We start from the raw sequence: 23,117 nt of genomic DNA on the forward strand, positions 1-23,117 counted from the left end.
GAGAAATATGGGCAGCCCTTTGGAACCTTGTCCCTTCTGATTGGTTCACCTTGTGAATGTATGTTGTCAAGGAGATGCATGTTTGTAACAACCAATCATCTTTTGGTTGTTATACCTGCATCGCAACACCAGATTTTGTCCAACAGAGGCAGCGTGACAAACAACACAGCAATACATTTCACTATCCAACATTTTTAACAATTCAATATTTCTATGAAGTGGTTATTCATTAGACCATAACTTCCTGCATCAATCACTCACAATATTAATTATAGATGGGGCAGCATCATATAATTTTTCTGATTTCTTCAATACTAGATACCTTATGTTTTTAATATTATTTTATTTCAAAAGAATTATACTGCTAATCCCAATATCTCCCCATATAATGGTTATTTAACATACTTTAAATTATTGCATTAATGCATTTCTCTTGTTAGCATTAATATTTAATTTAGCATAACAGAAAATTTACAATTTGATATCAAACATCAATATTCTATAGTCATATCACATCAAAGTGACTTCCATACATCCATCTCACTATATTTCAATAGATGTATTTAAAATGTTATAAACATTTAGTGCATAATCATATGATATGACTTAGTTCATCCCATGTATGCAATCCTGTATTTATCATCTTTTAGCTCCATCTGGAAAAACAGAAAACATGTTATATATATATATATTTCAAACATGGGATTATTAAAATTGTTATTTAATCTATTATAATTCTGAATTGTATTTCCCATGTCCATAGGTATATGTAATACAATCTGAGGCATATTTAATATGTTGTCTGAATATATGTAAATATATATATTCATACCAAATACAGCAGATAAATCATTGTTCTATAAGAAACAAAATTATACCAGTTATATTTTCAGTGAATTTCAAAGTTACAATACAACATATTTCTGCTGTTTTGTTGGTACATGGGAAACTCCATGGGAGATAATTTACACATGGCTGTCAAGATTATAGTCCCTGAGAATGTTTGTGTTTTCAAGCCTTTTACCTAGACAAAGCGGCTACATTTTGGGTAGGAAAACCATATATGGGCATGTACCTTTTAGATTCCAGCATGCTAATTTCCATCTCATTAGGCCTTAAAGACATATCCCAGACACTTTGTCTTCACTCACTGTATGGGGTAAAGAGTGTTCTGAACTTTGCACTTCCAATTAAAGAGCAAATGTTGTATTTTTTATTTTTTTTTTGCAAATGATCCAGTTTATTTCTGAACATATAAACTTTACACAGGAAAATACTAAAATAATACAGTAAATGTTTACACTAAATTGCTCTCCCTTTCCCTACAGGCCTTGTCATATGATGTAGACTTTCCATATCTTTTCACTGCCCTTTGGCATTTCATATTTTTTTTTTTTTAAATATATTTTTTATTGAGGCAAATAATAAACATTACAACCACAAACATATGCCCTTAGCCCGTAAGGACAGTTATCCAAAGTATACATCTCTTCCAATACATTAAGCATAACGAACCATACTTAAAATCATTAATGAGATCCTACATTTCAAAAATGCTAGGTATTGAAGAGCTAATAGTCAAAAATATTGCTGAGAGTGTGATAATTCCTATGTGGTCAAAGGAAACAGAAAAACTGGCCTCAGGTTTTTTAAGTCTATAACATATAGGACTCTTTTTAGGTCCTCAGGCCTATAGATGTATGAATTTTCAAATTAACATATAGGGCCACTCTCGGGCCCTGGGGCTTATAAGTGACCAAATAAATATAGAACTTTCAAATATATTACATATAGGGCCATATCAAGGCCCTGGACTATAACCCTCACCTTAAACCAAAAGGACTAAATAGAGGAGGGAATATCATTAGCCGGTGCCTTGTCATATCTTTAAGTACAATAAGAGGGAGGTTTTTAATGGAAATAGGGGAGGGAATATCATTAGCCGCTGCCTTGTCACATCTTTAAGTGCAATAAGAGGGAGGTTTTTAATGGAATCTGTGTTCCAACGTTTAATAATTAAACTACTACTAAGGGGGAACCCCTTAGGGGGGGGGGAGCTGGAGCCAGCCAATCAAGAGTCAAATAACAGTTTACATATTTTAAGAATTAATAAGCATAGAAATCTATTAGCAATAACCCTGTAATTAAAACAAAACTAGATCACCAAACTTATAAGTTCCTCCTAAATAATTGCTAGTAGTGGTACAGTTAAGGTCATATTTATCCAAAAATACACTGTATCTTATACCTAGGGGCATGGGCCCTATACCCCCAGGCTGAAGGCAAAATGCTGACCCTCCTAATAAACCCTAGTGTAATATAACTAATATAGTATAGTTAAGGGATAGTAGGACGACCATCAAAGTATAATATTAAAACATCTATCATCCTATCTGCGGATCTTACCATAGGGAGCTACCCTTTACCTAAGATGCATTCATAACCCTTTGTGCAGAACTAGCATAAAAACATATATAAGCATAATAAGACAACCTGAACTGGAATATCTGACTATAAACATTAGCATAAATGTTATTCTTCAACAGTAAAAACATGGCTAAATAGGAAAGTCGTCATCAACAATACACAGCATAGAGAAATTTAAAAGTTAGCGATGAAGAACAAGCACAGTCCGAAGTGTCTCTACCCAATACCATATCTACCACCACCCTGGACTGTCTCTTTTAACCTGGAAAGCCCTGTGGGTATCTGAGTCCCGGCCCTAGAACAGAGCTGAGAATCACAGTCCAAGTGCAGAAGAAGTTCTAATAGCAGTAAGTATAAACCGTCTTGTCTGCGGGGCTTCAGGATCAGCTGTCGCTCAGCTTGTTTCAAATTTTCTCCGGCATCTCTCTGACTGCTATGAGCAAGGCCGACTTCCATCTGGACATCGCAAGACGTCTCACTATCTCTAGAGCCAGTGACAGTGTTAGATAAAGCTTCCGTGTTATCTAAGGTAATTGCTGTTTCTCCGCTCTTGCTTGAGATCACCAGTATCTCCTGAGCATATCCCTGGTTCAAATGGGGACAGCCGTTAGATTGTTGTATATCTCGTACCCGGTTCTCCTGAGCACCAGAGCCAGTCACCCTGTTGTCATCCTCTATAGAGATCCGCTTATCGGCGGGTTTAGTGTAGGGTATTCTCTGGGATGGAGCAGTGAGCTGCGATCCAGCGCCATCTTGGAATTTATGGCGCACATTTATTTTCTCACACCGCTCCATAAGTGCTGCGTGTATTTCCAGGATAAATTCCCCAAATATATGGCAAAGTCTGTCCTCAAATGCCTCCACCATTATCGCCTTAAAAAAGGTATTCCGCCACAGATCTTTATATCAGGAGTATCGTCTTTTATAGCAACTGCCACTGCCTCTCAAACAGTTCTGTTGGCGTTCAGGTTAATGTATGTACCGTGTCTTCTCCGCCTATTTGCACAATATATTATACGATCTCAACTAGAAATTTGAGTTTAGGACAACAAGAATGTTGAGAATAGGTCTCAAAAAGATTAGATTTGCAGTTTTTAAGCTCAATATTCAGGTTTAAGACCAGGAGTCCACTGAAAATGCTGCTAGTCCTTTCGGCGGCTGGCTCCGCCCCCCCAAATGTTGTATTTTGAAGTTTTAAAAGGGGTTGATGGCCAAATGCTTTAGTGTCAGAAGAAAATTTCATTTACAATCTGATATGGACTTCATTTTCACACCCTAGCTAGAAATGTCACTTTTGAAATGATTTCTATGAGTGTCCTGTGTAATTGAAAGAAGTGGGGGAGGACTGACTATGGGTTTTAAATCAATCCTTTACATCAGAATTGCTATTCTACAGTACATCTGAAAAAATATACGGCCTCATATACACACACATCCTTTTTATATTATTTTTATATATATATATATATATATATATATATATATATATATATATATATATATATATATATACATATATTTCATTTACCTGTACCCTGACGCTGTATTCTTTTCTATGTAGGTAGAACTACTAGACTTTTGAAAACTAGGATAAACAAGTATACAATATAAAAACAGGTTTTCAGAAACACACAACAGGGACCCTTCTCACTTAGAATCCATAGAGATCAGAAAGGAGGTGCCACATTCTGGATACCTTTGTCCCTATGGGACTAAATAAAGATTTCTAAATCCACCATTTACTAAATTGAAACCCCAGATTCATATTTACAGTATTAGAATTTCACAGACAATTCACAGACTATTGCTCTAATATACATTCCCTTTTTATATAACAAAACAAAATATGCTGAAACTAGCTCTGTTTGTATATTTTTTGTAGATAGATATTATAGATACTGCTAAGGGCAGTCCATTATAGCGATGCTCTAAAAAATGTTAAATTGTTGATTTTCATTAAATCTGAAATTTTTTCCGATTCTCTACCCTCACCACAGTTATTCCTTAGTAAGAATATGTTTTTTAATGCTTTCTGAAGGGAGTCATAAACATGTATTGTTGTTTAAATAAACTTCCTCTTTATGTTGTTACAATCCTTAAAATATATGTATAGAAATATGGAAATCCCTAAACGATGATACCTTACTCAGCATAAAGTGGGGATGTAATAATTATGAGTATTAATAAATGTATAAATAGAGCACTCTGTGATTAAACTGGCGATAACCGTGATTAATATAATGCAGTCCACAGCTCTGTGAAATCAACCACACACACTGGAGTATAGAAACAAATAAATAAACGAGCAAGCAATGGTCTATGTTAAACAAACTTGATGGAAGTTAAATATACTTCAAGTACTATTCATGTTAGCACTCACCCACTGAGACCATCTTCACTATAGCGAGTATCCACCATGCGCGGAGATAGAGCGAAAACATGCACTCTAAATACTCGTATCTTCTACTCTTCTACTCACATAGAGGACTTGTAAGGATTGTTACCAGCCGCAGCCCGGTGCGTCTTGCTCCTGCAGTAACCAGGGCTCTGCGGCGCTCTCAATCCTTTGCCGGTTCCGGGTTTCCTCTGTGATGATGATGTATGCGGTTGTTATTCCAATCCAGGATGAGATCAGTGAGTCACGTGATAGGCAAAGAACCAATCCGAAGCTGTGCTTGTGTTTCCAGCCGAATCCGACACTACCAGTGTTTGGAGCTGGAAAATGGTTAGACCGCCGGGGGTAGCCAAAAGTGTTACTTCAGGATGAGGGACACATAAAAAAGGATTCCTTGTAATCCTGATAAGTAGTACAAAAAAGGAGATGTAGTCCCAAATATCCAAAATGTAAAAAACAGCTTTATTCATAAAATGTTAAAATTTACATGGTACACACAAGATAGAAGTCGGGTTTTATGCGTTTCGGCTAGGGCCGTACTCATAAACCTGATAAGGCACCGGTGAGTGCCATTTAAAAAGGATTCAAGCATGATGGTTATTGGTTGGTGTTAAACACACCCCTGTTTACCATTTAGATATCTGAATGTACACAGTAAGGATTAAACATTAAGAGCAACATGAACAATCTAAAGGAGACGGTTCTGAAGGACAATTTAATTGAGCAATGTATATAGATATACAAATATAGACATTCAGTGTAATATATATTGATCTCGGATGATATAGTTAAAATATAAATACAAAATACAAAATAATGTACCCAATAGTGTTAGATGTTACATAGACACATACAGTATTTCAATTTGTGAAAAACAAACAAAACAGATCAAAACTGCTACATATTATATTACATTGTACAGATCAGGACAATAATAAACCTAACCATATCAAATGGGAAGAATATACAAATTCAAATCTGATCAGTGCAGGGTTCCTAGACAGCTCATGAGTGCTAGAAACGTATTATCTTTTTTACAAATAAACTCACTGTATACTATAGAGTCCACATTTAGTTTAAAATTGATTTAGAAAATATATGAATATATGAGAGTTCTTGATCGCAAGATGTGAAGAATTATTAATAATAAACAAGGACAAAAATTGTCCTAAAAACTGGACAGAGTAATTCTCAGTAATTCTGAGTTTGATATTATAAATCATTGGAAATGATTGTTTCGTGATCCAGTGCACATCCAAGCCTCTTATAATGATCTTTGGTCTTTGTTCCTTGACCTGCCAATCTGGTGCAGAGGCCCTGAGCTTGGCCTGGGGAGGAGCTTGGGCGTTGTTTTCAGATAGTCGCAAGCCCCAGGATTTCAATAGAGAGAAACCTTGACTTAGGGTATTGACCGTGTGAGACTGGTTTTCTTTTGTAACAACAATTTTGATTGGGTACCCCCACCTATACTTGATGTTTTCTCTCTTGAGAACTTCTGTAACAATCTCTGCTCTTGGAGGGTATGTTGAGAGAGGTCTTGAAGTAGTTGAATTCCCCTGAATTTCTCAGAGAGAGATGGCCTGCGAAATGCTGCTTGCAGGATCGGGTCCTTGACACTATAGCTGTGGAAACATACAATAACGTCTCTAGGTTTGTCAGATGATAGCGAGCGGGGCCTAAGGGCCCTATGACACCTCTCCAAAGTGTTGGGTGACATTTCAAAGGTCCCAAGCAATTCTTGAAATAGATCTGAAAGGAAGGTCTGCAACTCAGAGAGCAAAACTGTTTCCTGAATGCCTCTAAACCTAATATTGCTCCTACGGGACCTATCTTCCAGATCAGCTAGCTTAGATTCCAGCTGTGTCATCTGATCTGATAGGGCTTCTGAGTATGAAAGAAGATTGGTATTATCTGTGGCCAGATCGCCTTGCTTGCGCTCCATAGCATCCACACGTTTGCCTATCTCAGATATATCTTTATGTAATTCAGCTGAGCTGCGATGGATCTCCTTCATGATGGATAGGGTCTGGGCAGGCAGCATCTTCTGCATAGCAGACTTCGTGAGGTATCTAGAGGAGGCTGTGCTAGAGTTAACACTGGATTGGGAGCCTTCATCCTGCGAGTCTAGATCCATCTGACTAGGGAGTGGCTTGATAGGCCCTTGCTGAGCCTGCAGCGAGAAGTGGTCCAGGACTGTCTTCTGAGGCTTGGCGTGAGTTTTGGATTGTCTCCTATTGTTATGAGGCATTGCACAAACAGGTTAAGTGCCTTGATGACTAACAGCAATAATGCACCCTTCCAGCAAACCAGGCGCCATGTTACAGAATGAGCAGATGTTGTAAGACAGTTACAGTGACAAGTTACATATTAGTTTGTAAAACAAAATATATATTCTAAAATACACATGCTATTAAGATAGGGCAACCACTCTAACCTTCCCGCAGGACAGCGCGAACAGGTATAACATATAGATAAGAGCTTACAGCAATAGTCACAAGCAATAACCCAGACTTGTTTAAAGCCGCAGCCCTCACCTCGGGAAGAAGGATACGACCCGAAGGAAGGGGAAAGGGAGAGAGGTTGTGACCCACCCAGACAAGCTGGGCGGGAGCGGGGGAGGTGAGGATAAGGATTACAGGTGCTTTAACCAGGCAAAAAAGAATGAATAAAGAACAATACAATGAGCATTCACATGTAGCTATACAGAGGAATTACACTACACTTTGAGTATGCACCTCAAGGACACCCCAGCTGACGCAGCAACTATTACTAACGTGAGCACTCCTGTACAAAGAACCCTTAGGTCAAGATGGTCTGAGTAAGCCCCCCTAACAAAAGTCTCCTTCGGTGGGTGAGGGTAATGAGGCTACAGGACACTTATGAGAGCGTATGGGAAGTTCTGGAGGTGGTAGCTCAATATTCAAACCCTGTGGGCAAATATCCAGAAGTAGGCTCCTCAGTAGTTATGCAGGGTGGGTAAAGAGCCTTAGGATGACACTGTGTGTGGCAGTTCTGTGGGCACAGGTATTATATATTTTAGTCCACAGGACAGAGTGCCCCAGAGGGTTTATTGTGAGTTAAGTGTCCAGCTCTAGGGGTAAATAAAGGAGACGGGCCAGATGTTAGATCCTTTAGAAATGTGGCTAATGAGGCCTGCAAATATAGTGGTGGGAATGTCTTCTTTCAGTAGCAGACCAAGGCAGCCAGCATTACATTAAATTATACACCTCCACCTAGCTGAACTGGTGGTACCCGGCAAGTACTGTTAACACTCCCCAGGGCCCCTTAGGAAAACAATGGGGGCGTTTGTGCTAGGAGGTAGTGTGCTGTGTATAAGGGCCTATTATATAATGGTATTGCCCGGTATCCCCAGATCGCACAGGGGCCAGAGGTAGCAAGCAGGTAAGAGCCAGAGGGTGGAATGATCTTACCGGCCTCCAGGAATTCCCTATGCTGCAGGACCAAGATGACACAGAGTTCCTCAGATGACCGCAGCTGTCCGTTGTACTCAGCAGCAGGAGCAGACAAAAAGAAAGATGGCGGCCATTTGCGCCGCTGTGTGGGGGCAGGATTCAGTGTGGTGGTGATGCAGGCAAGTGTGGAGTGCTACAACCACTTTCCCAGATGGCCTCTCTCTGACAGATTGAGCTGTGGAGTCAGGTGGCGGCGACGTGCCGCTGTCAATAGGGTCTTGGTGCCACAATAGAGTAGCGAACACTCGTGACCGGTGCAAGGCAGTCAAATGGATTTTGAGCTTTGGGTCCTGGGCCCTTAGCTCCGGAGCGGATCCCCGACCCTCCGGAGCCCAGCCAAGACCTCTGTTACAGGGATATGCCTCAGGTCAGTTGCAGGTGGATTGCCGGTACATAGGCCGCAAGCTACGGCCCTGTGAAAGTCCCAGAATTACTTGATGGGCTCAATAACCTTAGCTAGAGAGTGTCCTCGCCTCTGTATAGACAATCTGGTGAAAAAGGGTCGAGTCTGAGCCTTCTTTTGCCCAAAAAGTACAAGTTTATTCCCCTATGAAGCAGGGAGCTATTGCAAAACACCTCTGCTACGTTAGGCAGTAAACTCCGCCCCCCTCTGTGATGCTATTTTTGATATCATTAAGAGTGATGCTGGACTTCCGGTGGGCGGGCTGAGGTAGAGAGCGTGAAGTGTTTGTGCTCTAGCCTCCGCATCACAGACGCCGCACATCAGACCCTAGACCTAAGCAAGCCGGGACATACCTTGCTGTTTGTCTTCGCTAATACAGAGGAAGAAGAGGGCAGGATTGAAAGGTCAGTGAGCTGACGAAAACTACTGGAAGAAATGTCTAGGGAGCAAACCACAAGATGGGTATACAAGTGCGAGAGTGAGTTTCTCCCCGGAAAATCATCACACGTGACAAGTTGGTATTGTAACGGATACCCCGTTTTCAGGTCCATATACAGCTGCTAGACGGATTTCCAATTCCTTTTGGGGTGGAAAACAAAGATGATACAAGCTGTTACATTTGTTAAAAGTGTCCTGAAATCAACGAAAAAAAGTGTGTATTGTATTGTGCTTATCCATTCTATGTTGATTGACTGTTAAAGGGTTCCTGCTGTAGATACATTTAATGGCTTAAGAAGGCTGGGTCAGCTGTGAATGAGTAAATAGAACTGAGAACTACGGTTGTCTAAAGCACTGTCCCAGTGAAGAAGCCGGCAATTCTAGCTGCTAAAAAGGGCTATTAACACTGTCTAAGCAGGATACTTCTTTTGAAAGCACAAAATGAAATGGTCAAATTTGTTCTGTTTTGTTGTGGGAAAAGTGGATACGTATAAGCAATTGTAGATTTATTACATGACCTGTAAGCCTGGGGAAAAGGAGGAATATCGCGCTTAGTAGGCATATGAATACCCCAGTGAAGATGTCTGTAATAAGAGATACAAGAGGTCCCCTTTCCTGAAGTCCATGAAGGATTAGAGCTTAACAGATAACTATTTGGAAAAGGCTAATATGTTCTTTAGCTGCCTGGCTTGGGAATAGTCGCTGATATATGCTACTATTAAAAACCAGAGTGAATTTAGCAGAATATACTTAAGAAAGAAACTGACTTTGATTATTATATGAAAGGTGTTGGTGAAGCATGCCTTTTTGAATGAACGAAGCTGACTCTGAAGGAAAGGAATAAGAGGCTATTAAGTAGAAGAAGGTTTTGGTAAAGTCCCAGCAATCGTGTAACTGTGTCAATTAGTTAACAGGAATCCCTGGCAGCTGGAAAAATCTTGTTTTTTTCTGGCTAGAAGAAGAGTTGTCAGCTAGTGGTGTTGCCGATGAATGAGAATATTTAATTTTCTCTGGTTATTAGACTTTTTCTACTGATTGCTGTAATTGAGTGCTATATTACTGGCTTATGTTTCTCCCCCATCGGGTTTAAATATTTCTATATTAGTAGGAATTGTCATTACTTTAACGTTTTAATTGCACATACTGAAGGTTTTTTCTTTCTCACTTTAGTCACTTATAAAATAGAAAAAAAAAAAGAACAAAAAAAAGAGATTTTTTATTTTTTCAATCCTTACACACTATAGGAGATATTCTCCCCATTTTGTAATACACTGCACCCCTGCACTTCTATTATTCTTATTATGACTTTATTATCCCCTTGATAGACCTAAGCACTAGCTCTGTTTTTTCTTTTTTTTTAATTATTACACATCACATGGACAAATATATACACAATCTGAAAGACAAATCTCCTATGATGGCGACAAAAAATAGTTCTGAAAGCATGAATACAGAATCAGGGGAACAGTTAGCCTCGAGTTTAGAAACTCAACTTATTATTTCTCAGTTATCGAACTTAATGATGCCACAATTTGAAAATATAAGGAAAGATATATTAGAGATATCTACCGATCTAAAACAGTTTAATGCAAGAGTGGAAGAGGCTGAGAATAGAATTTCCAATTTGGAGGACCAATTAGCTGAGAAAGAAGCCACTATAATAAGACTAGTCTCACAAACCAATAAGTTGCAGGAAAGGCTAGACTCACTGGAATATAGGACGAGACGGAACAATTTCAGAATTCTGGGTGTTCCAGAGAAATTTTTAAATGATGATTTAGAGAAACTAGTATCGAAAGAAATCCCAAAACGTTTACAAATGTTATTAACAAGAGAAATAATAGAGGATAGAGCTCAAAGAATTGGGATCAGAATGACTGAAGTACAGACTAGATCCTCTAATCGAGCTTATCTCAGACCTGTCATTGCAAGACTTTTGAATTATCAAGGCAAAGTAGAAATTATGAAGGCATATAAAAAACTGAAAGAACCCCTGATACTTGATGATTCAAAGGTATTGATATTTCAGGATTTTTCAATAGAGACAGCAACTAAGAGAAAGAGTATGTCCCAGATTTGCAGTCAAATTATTCAGAGAGGACTAAAGGCTTATGTAGTATATCCCGCCATATTAAAAGTTGAATGTAAGGAAGGTGTTAAAACATTGGCGAGTGCACAAGAAGCAAAACACTTTTTAGATTTGTTATCAAAAGAATTTTCGAGAGAATGATGTTAGTATGCTTGGTTGGCATATATATATATGCTAGATCTGTGTATATACTATATAGGATAGGTTGAAAAGTTTAATCTGGTTTAAGATATCTTTTAGGATTTGAAGCATGGAAATAAATATATGTGAGATTTATACTGGTTTATATACACTTTGGATGTACATTGTATATATAAAAGCTATAATTATGGAGAGAATACGTTCTAATTTTGTAGTCCCCTGCAGACCTGGTCCTGAAGGAAAAAGGGAAATTCAAGGATTTTTTTTTGTGTGTGCTGTTTTTTAGGCACAAGATAGTAAAATAATGAGCTGTGCAGTGACATTAACATCTTGGAACGTGGCGGGCATCACCTCACCAATAAAAAGAAAAGCAATTATTAAACATTTTATAAAACTTAATACTGATATAGCTCTCTTACAAGAAATAAGACTAAAAGAAAAGGAAATCAGCAAATTAAGTAATTGGGTTGGCGAGGTGTATGCGACGCCATGCTCCAAAAGACAGAAGGGGGTGGCCATATTAATCAGTAAAAACTTGAAATATAAAATACTGTTAACAGTTATAGATGTAAATTCAAGATTTTTAATTTTAAAACTAGAAATAAAAGGCGCCATCTTGGTAATATGCAATATCTATGGTCCAAATGAAATTGATATGGACTTTTGGTATAAAACCCAGGCACGACTAATTGAATATATAGAATATTAATTTAGTAGTAGCAGGGGATTTTAATTTAACGCCTCAATTTCCAATAGATAGACATAGTTCTCAAAATATAGATAAGATATGATAATAGGTTAAAAAAGGAAAGGAAAATTTTTAGGAACTTGTGTAAAACTGTTAAACTGCGTGATATCTGGAGATTTAAAAATCCAGATGAGAAGGCATACACTTGATGGTTTGGATAAAGGTTTGTCTGCAAGTACTTTGAAGGGACAAATCTCTGCTCTTTCTGTTTTATTTAATAGAAAGATTGCTAAACTTCCTGATATGCACTGTTTTGTTTAGGCTTTGGTTCGTATCAAGCCTGTTATTAAATCAATCTCTCCTCCTTGGAGTCTTAATTTGGTTTTGAAGGCTTTGCAGGCTCCTCCTTTTGAGCCTATGCGTTCTTTGGATATATAACTAATTTCTTGGAAAGTGTTGTTCCTTTTGTCTATCTCTTCAGCTAGAATTTCTGAATTGTCTGCTCTCTCTTGTGAGTCTCCTTTTCTGATTTTCCATCAGGATAAGGCTGTTTTGCAAACTTTGTTTAAATTTCTTCCTAAGGTTGTGAATTCTAACAACATTAGTAGGGAAATTGTTGTTCCTTCCTTGTGTCCTAATCCTAAGAATACTCTTGAAAGATCTTTACATTTTTTGGATGTTGTAAGAGCTTTGAAATATTATGTCAAAGCTACTAAAGATTTCAGGAAGACTTCTAGTCTATTTGATGTTTTTTCTGGTCCTAGGAAAGGTCAGAAAGCCTCTGTCATTTCTTAGGCATCTTGGTTAAAGCTTTTGATTCACAAGGCTTATTTGAAGGCGGGGCAATCTCCGCCTCAGAGAATTACAGCTCACTCTACTAGATCAGTCACCACTTCTTGGGCTTTTAAGAATGAAGCTTCGGTTGATAAGATTTGCAAAGCAGCAACTTGGTCTTCTTTGCATACATTTACTAAATTTTTACCATTTTCATGTATTTCGTATTTGCCTCTTTAGAAGCAGGTTTTGGTAGAAAAGTTCTTCAAGCAGCTGTCTCAGTTTGATTCATCTGCTTATGATTTAAGTTTTTTTCTTGTAATTTATGTGAAATTTATGAGAAATACTTTTTTTGTGTGAATTTAATTTTTTTCACCAGAAATAGCTGTTTTTATTTTACCCCTCCCTCTCTAGTGACTCTTCTGTGGTCTTCCACATCTTGGGAATTTCTATCCCATACGTCACTAGCTCATGGACTCTTGCCAATTACATGAAAGAAAACATAATTTATGTAAGAACTTACCTAATAAATTAATTTCTTTCATATTGACAACAGTCCATTAGGCCCACCTTTTTATGGTGGTTATGATTTTTGTATAAAAGCACAATTATATTTCCAGTTCCTCTTTTTGTATGCTTTTGTACTCCATATTTTATCACCCCACTACTTGGCTATTCGTTAAACTGAATTGTGGGTGTGGTGAGGGGTATATTTATAGGTATTTTGAAGTTTGGGATACTTTGCCCCTCCAGGTAGGATTGTATATCCCATACGTCACTAGCTCATGGACTCTTGCCAATTTGAAAGAAATTAATTTATCAGGTAAGTTCTTACATAAATTATGTTTTTCTATAGGTTTAACACCATTACGGGGTTCAACTATACGCTTTCTTTTTATTCACATGATAGCTGTATAATGTTTACATTCCAGACATCCCAACTCTCCCTAAAGTTCAGGGAGTCTCCTTGACTGTAATAGCGGCTCCCTGATGCCAGCAAATGGAATGCAATCTTCCTGAAACTCCAAGTACCATGATCCAATGTGGCCCAAATATGAAAAAGTGTTTCTTTAAGGAATGCCTTTAGTTGCTGGGACATTATAGAACCCTCAAAGCATCAGTAACCAAAAAGCCCCCACTGATTTTAATAAAATAAAACACAAATACTACCTTATTTAATGCACGTAATTAAACTTCGTATTCTAAAACATTTAAGCATTTAACAAGCATACGATCACTGGAAAATAGGTTTGTTGTATATGGTTGTGCAATAAAGCTACTTTTTTTTAATATGACTTTAGTGGGAAGCTACTTTAATGATAAGTCCCTATCTTATTTAGGGTTTCAAGGTGTCCAATATACAACTGGGGGTGGGGGGTGGCTGTGCAGTAGCGGGTGTAGCCACCTCCCTAAAATTATTTTTTGCAGGTTGGGATGTCTGAAATTCAGTAATTGTTTTCAAGTGTACCATCTACTGTATCTTCTGCATTACATTATGGCACATTAACTTTATTTGTCGATTTCCTGCGTGAAATTGTGTTGTGCCGTAAGTCTCCCTTATTTTTTTCAAGAAAAGATGGAAACTCTAGCTCCTAAATTCCTATCACCCTACTACCTAGGTTTACTCTTCAACAAAGAATATTAAGAAAACAAAGCAAAGTTGATAATAAAAGTCAATTGGAAAGTTGATTAAAATTACATTTAAATTGTGAATGTTTAATTTTGACTTTGCTGCCTATTTAAAAGTTACATTTTATCAAATGATGATACACGCGTTATCATATCAATTTACAAAGTCTATACTACATCCCTTGACTTAATCCAGGCATACGCGAGGACAACCATGACGACCTGCTGATTGGGGTCTTAAAGCATATTGTACGGCGGAAGCCTTTGATACATTGTAACTATAGAGCAAACAGTATTTTAAAAACACCACATTTTAATATAATTTTCCCATATATAAAAAATATTTAGCTGCGCTAAAGAATAACCTCGTAACAAAAGGCTGACAGGCTACATTTTGTGTTGTGTTCTACTGATATATTGCTATGCTGGACGGCGCCACATTGCTGTACGGAGGAAGTGTATCTGAGCTGCGCCATCTTGCAGTACGGGAAGAGGGAAGTAGTTCGCTTGGTAAGGGAGCGGCGGGCCTGTCAGACAGTGACACCGAGAGACAGATCTGACCCCTCCCTGCCATCCCCCGTCAGGAGCAGCCATGATCCTGCTGGAGGTCAATAACCGGATTATTGAGGAGACTCTCAACCTCAAATTCGAAAATGCTGCGGCTGGGTAAGTGAAAGCTGATGGTGGAAAAAGGGGACGGAGAGGCCGGGGAATAAGGTAATAAAGGTGTGGTGAGAAGAAAGCGGAAAGGTGAGGAAATGACAGGCCCATGAAAAGGCCGTGAATTGCTTTGTAGTACATCATATAATGTAGGTCCTACAATCTGAGCTGGGGTAGCATTCGTCTTTGACAGACTGTGAAATAAAAAGGGTGATACTTGACCCAGTTGGAAACCGATTCAAAGTCAATGCTGTGTAGTAAAGGAGGGAAGTGCACTCCAGATTTGCTTCATAAGAAAATCAAGTAGTTTTATAGTGCTAGCAAGCCTGTGAATTATGTAGTTCACTATCTTTCCTTTTTCGCTTCTCTGGGGAGTCCTTCATTTAGTTCAATTTCGTTTGACCAGCCTTCTTTATTTGTTTTACAGTCATGTCACTCCCTGTATACTACTTTATGTTACACCCAGGACACTCTGTGGCCTTTGTTAAATGAATGACTGTGTACATTTTCATTATTGTAGTTGAATCTAGCACTTTATTTTGAAGATGCTGCTGTGAGCAAAATAGAATTGCCAAAATGCTGTATGTGGTAGCATAATTACCTGGTAAAAAAAATAACTGCTAGGATGGCAGACCATAAGCAGATGGATGGCGGTAGATTTATGTACAAAATTAGGCTGCGTGTTATGTAAGGAAGTATTACTGCAAAATATGAATTCACTCTCTTATAGTGTTTTGTTTTAGGAATACCTTTTTGATATGCCACATCATATTAATTGAAAGCTTGAAAACTATTGTCTTAGCTTATGTTTTTGATGTAGGTAGGTGGCATAAATAACAATCTAACTTTGAGGGGCATATATATTTTTTACATTTAACCAGACCCTAAATTATATACTGACATGTTTTGAATGCAGAAAGCAAAGGAACTGAAGGAGTGCTGGACAAAGTTAGTAAGCTAAGGAAGGGTTGCAGCAGGGTTGTAGTAAATTTAGCATGAGGAAATGTTATTGCTGCAATATACTTTGAAGTTACTTTATCTAACATGTGGTTAAGTTATAGCTCTCTGTCTTTAAAAAATAAATAAAAAAATAGGCATCTCTGCAGCATTGTAATGTTGCAGTTGAAATGGTAAATACAACTTCCTGTATACAAGTTAAAAAAGGGAGGGGTGTTTTACATTTTACTACTAGTTGTGGCAGGCCTGTCACTGAGAGATTCCTTCTTCATTCAGAAGTACGTGCTAGAGCAAGCCTTTGCTAATGTTGGCCTGGAGATGGAATGCAAAAATCAGGGCTCAACCAACCCAGGGAGCCACTTGATCCTAGAAAGTTACCCATGGCCCCTAAAGGTACATAAACCGCCTTCAGATAGAGCATGTGATTTTAAACAACTTTCCAATTTACTGTTATCTAATATATTTTTTCTCTCTCGATATCTTTTGTTGAAAAGGATACCTAGGTATACCCTGTGCTGCTGATTGGTGGCTGCACATGTAGGCCTCATGCTATTTGCTGACCTGATGTTTTCAGCTAGATCCCAGTAGTGCATTGCTGCTTCTTCAACAAAGGATATCAAGTGAATGAAGCTGATTAGATAATTGAAGAAAATTGAAAAGTTGTTTAAAATTGTATTCTGTATCTGAATCATGAAAGACAAATTTGGGGTTTTATGTCTCTTACCTTTTTGTGGGTTATTCTCCATATACAAATGCCACTTTCTGGCTTCTAAAATTTCTTACTGGCTCCTAAATTGTAAGCGGATTTGTCGACCCCTTGTCAAAATATAATTACATTTAATTTTCTACAATTAGTGCTGGACTGTTGCTGTTCTACGTTTTTATGATATAGGTCAGATTTCTGTAGACTGGGGCTGGTTACATTAATTTGCTCCTTTAGGTACTTTTTTGCTTATGTAATAGTTCTCTGCTAATTGAAACCGCAACCTACTGAAATGAGCTGAGATTAAAGGGGAAGCAGGCATCATTAGCTTCTCTCTAAATACATTTAAACAAAATCCTCCTTATCTTTCTATACACAAACTGAAAAATGTAAAATTAACATTTTACTCTTTCTGTCTCGCCACCCACCAGAAGTGTAATTTCTGCTAAACATTTTTGTTTACATAGCTTTTCTATAACCAGGACATGAAATACAATTTTTTTTCTTTCATGATTAAAATAGAGCATAACATTTTTAACAACTTTCCAATTTACTGCTATTTTGTTTAGTTTTTTTGGTATCTTTAATTGAAAAGCATACCTAGGTAGGCTCAGGAGCTTGGAGCTGCTAATTGGTGACTGCACGTATATGCCACTTGTCATTGGCTTAAAGGGACAGTCTACACCAGAATTTTTATTGTTTTAAAAAGATAGATAATCCCTTTTATTACCCATTCCCCAGTTTTGCATAACTAACACGGTTATATTAATACACTTTTTACCTCTGTGATTTCCTTGTATCCAAGCCTCTGGAAACTGCCCTCTTATATCAGTTCTTTTGACAGACTTGCATTTTAACTAATCAGTGCTGACTCCTAGGTGACTCCACGTGTGTGAGCACATTATCTATATGACACATCAACTAACTCACTCAAGTGGTGTACAACTGTCAAAATGCATTTAGATAAGAGGCGGCCTTCAAGGTCTAAAAAATTAGCATATGAGTCTTCCTAGGTTTAGCTTTCAACAAAAAAATACCAAGAGCACAGAGCAAAATTGGTAATAAAAGTATATTTGAAAGTTGTTTTAAGTTACATGCCCTATTTTAATAATGAAAGTTTATTTTGGACTAGATTGTCCCTTTAACAACGTGTTCAGCTATCTCCCAGTAGTGCATTTTTACTTCTTCAACAAAGGATTCTAAGAGAATTAAGCAAAATTGACAATAGAAATAATTTGGAAAGTTGTTTAAAATTGTATGCCCAATCCGAATCCTGAAAGAACAATTTAGTTTTCTTGTCCCTTTAAAGGAACACTGTGCTGTAAAACTTGCTTCTTCTTAAAGTGAATGTAAATTTTGATGATAAAGTGCCCGGTTTTTAAAAATTAGATTAAAAACAGGGGCACTTTAATTCATCAAAATTTACATTTCACTCGTGTTGTGAAAATACTTACCTTTTTATTCTTGACAGTGGCTCTAGCTTCCCCCGGTCGTCGCAAGCCTCTTCCTACGCCAGAAATGACGGATCGGTCATCCTCCAATCACAGCTCCCCCCCCCAGGGGAATCTGTGTCTGATTCCACGCTGTGATTGGAGGAAGCCGGATTCCTCATTTTAGACCCAGGAAGAGAGGCGGAGGAAGCGATGCAGTGGCTGTCAAGATCAAAAGGTAAGTATTTTCACAACACAAGTGAAATGTAAATTTTGATTACTTATAGTGCCTGTTTGAATTTTTTAAAACCGGGCACTTTATCATCAAAATTTACATTCACTTTAATGTGTTCCAAATGACTTGTAAAACTTAATGTATGGGAAATTATTCCTTCAGGTTTGTTTGTTTTATTTCAAATAACTGCTTTTGCTCATTTAAAACCATAAACTATTGATCAAGGTTATGACCATTTAAATGTGCAGACCTTCTCATTTTATCTTTGTTTTTACACAATAGTAGTTAAAGGGACATTATACACCAATTTTCATATAACTGCATGTAATATACACTACTATAAAGAATAAGATGCACAGATACTGATATAAAACTGTTTAAAAACTTACTTAGAAGCTCTCAGTTTAGCTCTGTTGAACAGGTAGCTGGAAAGCCCACTGCAAGTGGAAAGAAGACACTCCCCTCCCCCTTCTTTTGCATATGAAAAGACCCTTTACATAAACAGGAGCAGGCTGGAGTAGGTATCTGTCAGTAAGCAAAACTATACTTTTTTTTTTTTTTTTTTTTACACTTTATGGGCTATATAAATAGATCGTCTACAAAATATTTATGCAAAGAAAAAATAAGTGTATAATGTCCCTTTAAATGTTGGAATGCTAATTAAGGCTGTTGGAGTTCAATAAGCAAAAACAGCTATTTCAGATACAAAAATATCTGTGTATTTACTACCCAACACTGTGAGATTAAAGGGACAGGAAACCCCAACATTTTCTTTATTTGGCTAGAACATACAATTTTAACCTCTTAAGGACATATGACGGAATTTTTCTGTCATAAAACAATTGAGCAAACTGAAAGCTGTGCCCTTAAAGGGTTAAACAACTTTCCAATTTACTTCTATTATCAAATTTGCTACATTCTCTTGTTATCCTTTGCTGAAGGAACAGCATTGCACTACTGGAAGAAAGATGAACACTTCTAGTTAGCCAATCAAAAGAGACAAATGTGTGCAAGCACCTATCAGCAGCTAGCTCCCTACTAGTGTAGGATATGTGCGTATTCATGTTCAACAAAGGATACCAAGACAACAAAGCACATTTTTTAAAATAGAAGTAAATTTAAAAGTGTCTTAAAATCACATGCGCTGATTCATAAATGTTTAATTTTTTACTTTCCTATCCATTTAATTTATGCTGATAACTTCTGTTTATCCCTTTCATGCCAGGTTTAATTTGTCTACATCGGAAAGTAAACAAATTGAAAACACGCGATCGTGCATGCGATAGCGAGAATTTAATGATGGGATCGGGTCAGGGGGGCAAGCCTACAACCCTAGGCATACCCACCATGACCCCATCCCATTCAGTAAGTGCTGTTGGCTTAGGTACAGCCAAACGGCTAGGACATTCAATGCCATCCTAACGGCAGTAAAGCCCAGCGCAGTTAGGACGGCATGGAATGTCCTAATGTCGGGGAAAGGTTAAATAGCTTTTATACAGAGCATACAGACATATCCATGTTTTCAGTACTGGTGGTGGTTTCAACGTGCAAAAGCAGTTCATAGTACAAAATAAAGGTCAAGAAGTTATTTGCCAACAATGCTATATACTCCAGCAGTTAAATTTGATTGAATTGCTTAAAGGGGAAACAAACTACAGTACTGTGTCCCTTTTTTAGTACTGTACTGATATTTTCAGTATAAGTGGGGATACAAAATGCAAAATAAACCATTTCAAATGACAAAATAAAGGTAAATAAACTAGTTGTAAACAATGAAATATATTCCAGCAAGTCGTAAGCAGTAGGGCTGCACGATTAATCGCAGATGCGGTTTAAAACTGTGATTAATCGCCATGGAGATACAGCAGTAAGGGAGGTCTGCGATTCTGCAGTGGTAGGACTCTTGATATTACCGCCACAGGATTGGTCTAGTTTAGCCTCCTGGCTTGTAGAGCTTAGATCACAGCAAACTTGATCAGATAGTTCCCTATATGTTTGCGCACTCTCAGGCTCCGCCTTGACACTGCGAACGGAGTGTGTTTGGACCTATAGGTCTTTTATTTTTTTATTTTTTATTGAAGCCTGTATTTACTGTGATGTGGCACCACGGGGCTTGGCGCCAATTCCTTCACGGTGTTAACGGCTATTCCTAGAGAAGTACCATCTAGTCAATAGGGTACTTGAATGGATTCTCCCTTAGTGTGATTGAAGGGGACCTACGATATGGGGCATATGATTAGTGTCCTTGCATGAGGTGGGATATGTATGTCAGACATACTAGCTCTTTATACCGGTGCATATTTGGAAAAGGCCAGAACCTTGGTGTTTGTGTGAGAGAGATGACACTATAGTAAACCTTGGTATAGGCATACATTATCTGCCTTATTGTCACGCATCAATATTGAGTTGCAGTACTTGCACTTATTTATCTAACGTGACAACTAGATAGTTCCACATCCTGGCAGTGAATACTGTATGTTTGATGCTTGTTTGCTAAAACAATTATTTAAAAAACAAAATATATATATATATATATATATATATATATATATATATATATATATATATATATATATATATATATATATATATATATATATATTGCTGCAGGTTATGGGACTGGCTTCTATAATAAAACATTAGGTGCAGAGCTTACTTACTTTATAACATATTACATCTTGCACAGAGCTTGCTTGTTCTCTTATGATATACTGCACTGCACAAAATAGAATATTACTGCATGCTATGGAGCATGATTACTTGCAATATTTCTACAGGCACAGAGATTGCTCACTCAGGATCTAAGAATATTACTGTATTTTATGAAGCTTGCTTATTTTTTAATGGTCCAAATATGCACAGATCACCAGCACAGTGTGGTAAAAAGTAAAATCTTTATTAAAGACCCATGTTAAAATAGCAATATTTCGGGGTTAACCCCTTAGTCATGCCATCTGTATTTTATGAAGCTTGCTTATTTTTTAATAGAACATTAGTGCTGCAAGTTTAATGCATACTTGGTGTAATAAAATATTACTGTATGTTATGAATAAAAAAAAATATACACACACACAATGTGGTTTGTATTTGTATTCTCCCAGAGTGTATTGGACATTGGGAAAAAAATGTACATTAAGATTCTGTAGTCCTTAAAGGGCCATAATACCCAAATGTTGAAACACTTGAAAGTGATGCAGTATAGCTGTAAAAAGCTGACTAGAAAATGTCACCTGAACATCTCTATGTAAAAAAGAAAGCTATTTTACCTCAAAAGTTTCTCAGTAGCCACATCCCATTGTAAAGGACTTCTAAGCAGCATATCAGTATGTCTGTCCCGGGACAGCGGAAGGAGCGAGCTTACGTGCACACTCATCTTATTTCTCTATTCAGTCTAAGGAAGTTTACAACAAAATCTCATTTGATTTAAGTCAAATCTCATGAGATCACAGTAAAAGAATTCATGACCTCAGCACTATTGATGCTGATTGGCTGCTGTACATTTCTTTTACTTTTTATTTTTTTTTACCTGCAGCTGGGCAACAGCTGAGTATACGTTTTTACACAGAACTTACTCTGCTGAGCTTAGGAGATTGTGAGGTAAAATATCTTCCTTTTTTGCATAGAGATGCTCAGGTGATATTTTCCTGTCAGCTTTTTTAGTTATACTGCATCAGTTTCAAGTGATTTAGCATTTATGAGTATTATGTCCCTTTTTAAATACATTTTTTATTGAAAAAGTAAGGTGTTCTAGTGATTTATAACAAAATCGCGATACATTTTTTGCCCATATCGCCCAGCCCTAGTATGCAGTATATAGATGGTTTTATCAACAGTCAACGTTTTATGGTTCAGATAGAGCATGCAACTTTAAGGGACTTTACATTTTACTTGTATGACATTTTATTTCTCTTGGTATGCTTTGTTGAAAAGCATATCTAGGTATGCTAAGAGCAGCATTAAACTACTAGACGCTAGCTGTGGATTGGTGTATATGTACATATGCCTGTTGTCATTGGCTTACCATGTGTGTTCAGCCAGGAGTGCATTGCTGATTTGGAGCTGACTTTATCTATGTGTTTAATCTATTCAGTTTTGTAATTTTCAATCAATAATAAAATGATCTAACACAGCATTTTCTTTTTTGCTTTTGTGCACAGTTAATTTACCATTTTCCTCGCAATAAAAAATAATACATGTCCTTGGCAACCTGTAAAATATAAAAATATTTAAAAGGAATATATGTAGGGAGAGAGGCGGAGAGAGGCAGAGAGGGGCGGAGAGAGGCGGAGAGAGGCGGAGAGGGGCGGAGAGAGGCGGAGAGGGGCGGAGAGAGGCGGAGAGAGGCGGAGAGAGGCGGAGAGGGGCGGAGAGGGGCGGAGAGAGGCGGAGAGGGGCGGAGAGAGGCGGAGAGAGGCGGAGAGGGGCGGAGAGGGGCGGAGAGAGGCGGAGAGGGGCGGAGAGAGAGAGAGGCGGAGAGAGAGAGGGGCAGAGAGAGAGAGGGGCAGAGAGAGAGAGGGGCAGAGAGAGAGAGGGGCAGAGAGAGAGAGGGGCAGAGAGAGAGAGGGGCAGAGAGAGAGAGGGGCAGAGAGAGAGAGGGGCAGAGAGAGAGAGGGGCGGAGAGAGAGAGGGGCAGAGAGAGAGAGGGGCAGAGAGAGAGAGGGGCAGAGAGAGAGAG

The 23,117-nt window shown here is 38.0% G+C and overlaps 1 protein-coding gene across 1 annotated transcript in view; it reads left to right on the top strand.

Annotated features, from left to right (window-relative positions):
* The first annotated feature begins 14,951 nt into the window (after window positions 1-14,951).
* ARPC2 (actin related protein 2/3 complex subunit 2) overlaps window positions 14,952-23,117 on the top strand; it is an 80,343-nt gene continuing 72,177 nt past the window's right edge. The window contains exon 1 of the mRNA XM_053698121.1: window positions 14,952-15,123. Coding sequence (XP_053554096.1) covers window positions 15,050-15,123 — 74 coding nt within the window. The 5' untranslated portion in view covers window positions 14,952-15,049. The remainder of the gene's footprint in view (window positions 15,124-23,117) is intronic.

The sequence above is a fragment of the Bombina bombina genome, chromosome 1 (genome assembly GCF_027579735.1).
Source record: "Bombina bombina isolate aBomBom1 chromosome 1, aBomBom1.pri, whole genome shotgun sequence".
Taxonomy (NCBI): Eukaryota; Metazoa; Chordata; class Amphibia; order Anura; family Bombinatoridae; genus Bombina; species Bombina bombina.